This window comes from Hibiscus syriacus, unplaced genomic scaffold (genome assembly GCF_006381635.1).
Source record: "Hibiscus syriacus cultivar Baekdansim isolate YM2019G1 unplaced genomic scaffold, ASM638163v2 tig00110214_pilon, whole genome shotgun sequence".
Classification (NCBI taxonomy): Eukaryota; Viridiplantae; Streptophyta; class Magnoliopsida; order Malvales; family Malvaceae; genus Hibiscus; species Hibiscus syriacus.
In genome coordinates, this window is record NW_024062631.1 from 228277 (window position 1) to 235544 (window position 7268).

The following is a 7268-nucleotide window of genomic DNA, read 5'->3' on the forward strand; positions in this document are numbered from 1 at the left end:
ATCATAAAAATGTACTCGAAAATTGTTTCTTTGAATTTATTTACCATGAACTTGTTGCTTGGATTGAAATTAACCTTTGGAGTCTGGATCAGCTGGTGGTTTACTGATGTTGTGATTTATCATAGGATTCCTATGCTTTGTGTCATGACTCATGATAAAACAAAAGAATTTTTTTTTATTAATATAGGATATTTATAAGGCATATTATATGTTCTAAGATTTTTTCCTATTTAATAATAAAAATTCAAATATTTTTATAGTTTCCTCTCTTATATTTAAACCTAAAACCTTTGAAATAACAACTATTCTTTAAATATAGGTGTTTTGGTTGGTAATGTAACAAAGAATTCTAAGATTTTTCCCTATTTAACAATAAAAATTCAAATAATTTTATGGTTTCCTCTCATAATTTGAACATAAAACCTCTCAAATAACAACTATTCTTTAAATCGAGGTGTTTTGGTTGGTACTGTAACAAATTTTTTTAAGGATTTAACTGATTTTTTAAATATATTTTTATAATTTATTAAGATAATATATAAAATTAAATAATTATATCAATAAAATTAGCAACTTATATAAAAAATAATGATGTCAGTAGTAGTTAATCATCATGTCAACATATTTATCAGTCAATATCGATAAGAAATAGAAATCCTATTCTCATATGTAATGGAATAAATGAGAGGTATGATAATATACTGTCCCAACGCTAAGTTGAGAGCAACTTCCATAGAAAACCTCCGGCAAATATGAATTGCCCACCGTGGGACTCGATCCCACGATCACAAAGTTAAAAGCCTTACGTTCTACCAACTGAGCTGGACGGACAATTACTCAATATCGATAAGAAAGATGTATTTAATTGAATAATTTGAGGGTTGTTTAGATTTTCTTTCCTTTCTTATATGTTTGATGGGACTTCCTTCTTGACTCATGTTCTTTAAGCAGATTTGATGCAATTTTATGGGGCGCTGATCATTCCACCTCTTTTGGTTAGATAAACTCTCTGCCTGCAAGATTGGTGTTTGTATTCTTCACCCAAAATTACTTTTGATCTTATAAGCGTTTTTAAAATTAATAATATTATTTTATTTCAATTTTAAAAATAAGTAATTATATTTATATTTATAACTAGTTTTTGAGTTAACCAAGGGATTACTTGGAGATTTTTCATGTTGTATATTGGCTTTGCTAATCTCAGGCAACCTTGGTTATCCTGTGTTCTTTTTGACATGGATGTTAATACTGGATAGCTACTAATCATCCCAAATGACTAACCGAGTTGAGTGCTTAAGCCGTGCAGGCACGGACTTTGTTTGAGTTGTACGGTGCGGAGGTTAGGGTTCAAATAAGCTAGTATAGTTGGAGTCCCATAACGTCAGAGTTTATTACCAATTATTTATTTCTTTGGTTCTCCATGACAACCCGTGAGTTTCCTAAACGCCACTCACCGCTAGTGGCGGTGGTGCTCACACGCGACGTGCATGACGCGGAACCAAGCAGTGTCAGAACAATAGTCGTGTGACTTGACTCACATTGTCCGCACATCCTACCAGAACCTCTTCTGGCTGCTGCTTTAACATTTATTGGCAACCCCATCGGTTGATACTGACAGCACTCACTCTCATGCATTGATTTCGAAGCCATTGTCGGAGGCCATGAACGGTGCACGACTACGATACAAGGAAGAACGTACAATTTTACGGTAGGATATGATTTTTTTTTTAAAATTCTAGAAAACAAAGAGTTTATAATTTTGGAGAAGATAAAAATATATTATTAATAAAATATATTATTAATAAAAATATAAATATATATATATATATAAATATGTAATAATCTAAAATTTAAGAAAAATGATTGTTTTTAATCATTCGCTCGATCTATCTTTACTCCAATCAGTCTTTACTAGGCCAGCACGTGTGGCCCAGTCATTTATTCTAAATTTATTTTTGTTTAATATTAAAATTTAAATAATAAAAATTTAAAAACAAATGAGACTAGTGTAAAGATTTCATAAAATTTTTGGAGTTTAAAATGACAAGAAATAAAAGTTAATAGAACAAAGTATTATTTATCTTTTCATCAAGTGCAAGCTCTGCTTAAGGTTCACTCATCCCACCAGAACCTTTATGGCTGCTGCATTTGCATTTATTAGCAATCTCATCGGTTGAGACCGACAGGGGGTAGTTGGGCACTCATATGCATTGATAAAATAAGCCCTTATAGGAGGCAATGAACGATGCATAGCTCCAATCAGTCTTCACTAGGCCACCACGTGTGGCCCTATCATATTCTAAATTTCAGTAATTAATTTTTCATTAATACTAAAATTTAAATAAAACATTATTATCAATAATAATAAATATCAAATTAAATTATAAATTTTAAAACAAAAAATTAATGCAAACTTTAATAAAAATTAAAATAAAATAAAATAAAATAAAAATTAAAAGACTTGAAATATTATTTTTTATTAAAAGATCAGATACTATTCATTTGGTTAAAGTGATGTTGACACATATAATTATATTAGTTGATAGTTTTTTAATAATTAAATGATCATTTAAGAAGCATTTATAAAAAAAATAGGTGTCAAGTTGAGAAAGATAAGTAAGAGTTAACGTGAATATGATGTATTTGACTTTTTTCTAAAATAATTGTTATTTTAAAATAAAATATATAATTCTTATAAATATGAAGATATTCTTAATAAAAAAAATATTAGATGCTAAATTGAAAAAAGGAATATGTAAATGTTGGTTGTTAAAGACTAAAGAGTATACTAAAGCTTTTTATGTACCGTGTACTTCAATTATTTTTGTTTATCAGGTGATCTTCCATGTCAATGGATATGGTTATCTGCTTATATTTGTAATCAAATTCAAATATATACTATTTAGGTATGATTATTTGGGGGAGTTTAATTAAAATATTTTTAGTTATTTGAGTTGATGAATGTTTTTTATTATTTAAATTTTATTTGAATTTTTTGTCTTAAGTTAAGTTTATGAAATTCAAATTGAGTCGAATTGTTCGATTTTCTGTTTAAATTTAATTATAAATATTTACCATATCTGCTATTTGATTTGAATTTAAATGATTTTTTATAACTATACGTGATACATATATATACTTTTTCATTTTTCTCATATATGATATATGCATAGTTGAGAGATTCGAACTTATAAAAGTAATCTACTCGTTACTAAAAATTTTGAGTTATTTGAGTTTTATTATATAACTTAATTCAAGTTTAAATTTTTTTTTATCGATTGAATTTATAAAATTATAAGTTGAACCAGATTTAATTTTTTAACATCAAATCAACTCAAAAATGTTTTTAAAATTGAAAAATATGGATTTCATTAAATTATTTAAAGATTTGAAACAAAATATATAGTAATGGAGATATTTATTATATGCTGTGTGTAAAAAATATATTTTAAGTATCTACCAATGATATTGTTAAAGTCGGCGAAATCATCAGGACTTTGATTTGTGTTATAAAATATCACAACTAAAAAATAACTATACAAAAATTATCTATAAAATAATTAAATTTAAATAACAAAATGAATATGTAAAAATATGAATAAAATAACGCAACTTACCAAATTATCACTACACGATCCAATAAATAAAGTAAAAACTCTTATATCCAAGATCGTAAAAGGTTTTTTTCTAATTCAATGTGGAATGTGTTTGTGGTGGGATGTGATAGTTATAGAATTTTTAAAATTCGAACTCCTTGAATGTATATGTTACAATAAATATTTTCAAAATTTTAAATTTTAATTAAAATATGCACGACGAAACGCGTTAAAATTCTATATTTAAAATAATTTTGTTAATCAGTTACGACATCTTTTTGTTTTAAGCATTTTTAATCTTTATAATTCATCAAATGATTTTAGTATTTAAAAAAAATGTTATTCTTTAAAAATTTTAGATTTGAATAATTATATTTATAAGGTATATATGTAGTATCAGTTGGTTAAAAAATTTCTAAGAAAACATTATCTTATAATAACATTCAGACTTTTAAAAAAAATATTTAATGTTATATTACAACCATACTATATTTAACATAATTTCGTTGTATTTATGTTTATACAAAATTTAATCATATATTTGTTGTAGTTTCTAGTGTTAAGTTAGCATAGACAATTTTTCTTTTTTTTCTGGTTGAAGGAAAGATTGAGTTCCATAACAGTCTTTCAATTATCACTTATGAAGGAATTTACGGTGACCACGAAGCCAAATTTGAATCCAAAGAAGATATGCTTCGGTCAAAAAACAGAATAAAAGAATCCAACAAACTGAGACAAATAAAGACAAGCAGTACTTATACCAGTATTTTGCGAAACTTGGATTCTTTTGTTATTTGAGAAAATATATAAATAAATATATATATATTATTCTTATTATATATAATCTTACATTATTTAAACAAAACACAAAATTAATTACGTGACAAGCCTAAAACTCATGAAAACACCAGCAGCACTGAGCGCTAGTTGAACATCATGTTTCAACCAGACGCTTGCTTATTTTGGCTAAAGCTACCCGATGCATCAAAATGTCATCTGGCAGTCGCCTGCTTAAGTTGAAAAGAGAGTGGGAGTGAAGCGTGCAACAGGAACACACTTGAGACTTTTAGCCCTGGGTACCGCCAGTCCGGGCCGCTCAGTCATGTCAACACAACCACCGCCACCGCCAGTATTCGGCGTCTCCGCCACCACCTTCCAGTCAAAACATTGAATCATGGCTGCCAGAGTGGCAGACAACTCCTCCCTAGCTAAAGAACTACCGGGGCAGCCCCTTCTCCCTGTACCGAAAGGCAACAGCTGAAAATGGAGGCCTTTAACATCTATATCGGATTTCAAGAACCTCTCGGGCTGAAACTTTAGCGGATCCTCCCAGAGCTTAGGATCTCTGGCTATGCTCCACACGTTTACGAACAACAAGGACTCGGCTGGGATTGTGTATCCATTGAGATTGAATTCCTTAATGGCTTTTCTGTTGACCATTGGGACTGGAGGGTGAAGCCGAAATGTTTCTTTAATAACGGCTTGGAGGTAGGGGAGACGAGGAGTGTCGGATTCTTGAACCAACCTGGTTTTCCCTACAACTTCATCGATCTCTTTCTGAGTTTTTCTTAGAACCTCTGGGTTGTTGATTATCTCTGCAAATGCCCAGTCTATGGCGCTTGCAGTTGTATCTGTACCGGCTGTTAGAAAATCCTACATAAATAACTCCCGCATTTGTCATAGTAGCCAGGATTTCAAGACTTACATAAACTTCTCAATTTTTTAAAAATAATTTAAATATTAAAATGAAAAATCAGTTATAGGATTAGATAATTCATCAATAACGATAACAATTTGTTAAGGAACATAATAAATTGATCTTAAAATAGTTACGAATAAATCAAATAATTTCATAATAAAATAAAAATAAATCAAATAAAATGGATTTTTAACTTGCTTTGAAAATTTAAAAAAAAATTACCAATATAACAAATATAAATTAATAGAAAAATAATAGTGTGTTTTAAATGATTTGTGGAATCAAATAACTTGACCACAATGCACAAAAAGGAGTTATTTATATTATAAACGTATTTTGTATGAAGGGAATATTTAGTAAAAAAACTTAAGGAAAAGTCAAAATCCCTTGTAAGGATACTAACCAAGAGTAAGGCCTTGATATGATTTCTGGTTATCTGAACCTCTGCATGAGCATCTTCAAAGGCATCAAGCAACAAATCCAGAAAATCCTTAACTTCATCATCACCTCGCTTCTTGTTTTTTCTTGCATGCTCTCTGTCACTTATAATTTTTTCCAGCAATGCATCAAATCTTCTATGAATATCCTCAAATCTCTTTCTGAATCCCTGCAGATCCAAATGTTTACAGAGCCATATAACATCCGAGACATTGAATTCCCCGAAGATCTTAGTCACTTCTCGCGCCAAGTTTCGCACCCCATCAGCTTCGTCTCCTGTTCCTGAGCACCTAATGCCGAGCATCATTTGAGATATAACGTTGTTGGTCAGTTTCAACAGCTCTTCAGTTACGTTCACTGTTTCACCTGTTTTAGACTTTTCGAGGAGAAAGTTTATGAAATGATGCAGTTCCTTGGTTCGAACAGGGAGGAACTGGGTTAGGTTTCGGCTCCCTAACAGCTCGAAACTGCTCAACTTTTTGATGAATTTCCAGTAAGGTCCCATGGGTGAGAAAGAAAAGGAAGAGTTGTAAGTAACGTGTTCGATAGCAGCTGTGAGTGGACGGGCGGAGAAGGTGAGCTCGTGAGTTTTGAGGAGCTCTTTGGCCACCTCTGGGGTAGAAGCCACAATGCACTCGTTGGACCCAATGCGGAAATACATCAAAGGGCCGTAGATGGAGGCGAGCTTGTGGAAAGTTTGATGAATGGAGGGGCTGAGGAGATGGAGGTGGCCGACGACCGGTAACGCAATTGGACCTGGAGGAAGCTTGGAACGTTTTCTGATGTAAACCATTGTTTTAATTATAAGAAATGAAACTAAGAACAAGGTGGCATACCAGAAGAATTGGAAATTCATGGCCGATTGAACAACCATTTTGAAACCGCGAAAGGAAATGATTTTCTATGAACAGAACTGCGGAAAACGCGAGGCTCTACTTCCAAACAAAGAGCACTGTCCAGCTTGTATTTATTTCAAAAGCATATACCTACCCACGCTCAGTATAGAACTGTATAAAGCCATACGCCAGTTTTTTTTTTTTTTTTTATCATTATCCGTATCTGATTTTATTAATCTTGGATCAGGAACTATAAAAGTGAAATTCGTCCTCAATTTCGTATTTTATATTTATAAATATCAATATTCGAATTTATAATCTTATTTAAAAAATTTAGTATATGATTCTATTACACCAATTAATTAATACAAAGAGAGTATGTATATTTATGATAGAAAGTTATCGATAATGTAGGTACATACCTATTCTAAAATTTGAATATTTTTTATTTTATTATTCATATTACTAATGATAATTATTCTAAAATTTTATTTGTATATATCTACTTCTTTTAAATGTTATATATTATTAATAATTAATATATATGTATTTACCTTCAAAATTATTTCTAGATACAACTAAAAATTATTGCATGCTAAAAGTTACTAAACCAACTACTAAAAGTTAATTATTTCCAAAAAAAAATATTCAACAATTACTAATACTAATCCAAACTAATTTTTTTATCATAATGGAGTA

General features: G+C 30.2%; 1 protein-coding gene across 1 annotated transcript; it reads right to left on the reverse strand.

Annotated features, from left to right (window-relative positions):
• Window positions 1-4459: 4459 nt before the first annotated feature.
• Window positions 4460-6684, reverse strand: LOC120113983 (cytochrome P450 93B16-like). Its single transcript, XM_039135029.1, has 2 exons — window positions 5699-6684; window positions 4460-5249 (listed from the first exon to the last, which is right to left on the reverse strand). Exons 1-2 carry the CDS (start codon window positions 6605-6607, stop codon window positions 4608-4610), a joined length of 1551 nt encoding a protein of 516 aa, XP_038990960.1. The 5' UTR covers window positions 6608-6684; the 3' UTR covers window positions 4460-4607.
• Window positions 6685-7268: the final 584 nt, after the last annotated feature.

Coding starts and splice junctions, on each gene's coding strand:
- LOC120113983 (XM_039135029.1), bottom strand. CDS start 6,607: ATGGTTGTTCAATCGGCCATGAATTTCCAATTCTTCTGGTATGCCACC. Junction 5,250..5,698: donor ATATCAAGGCCTTACTCTTG/GTTAGTATCCTT, acceptor TTATTTATGTAG/GATTTTCTAACAGCCGGTAC.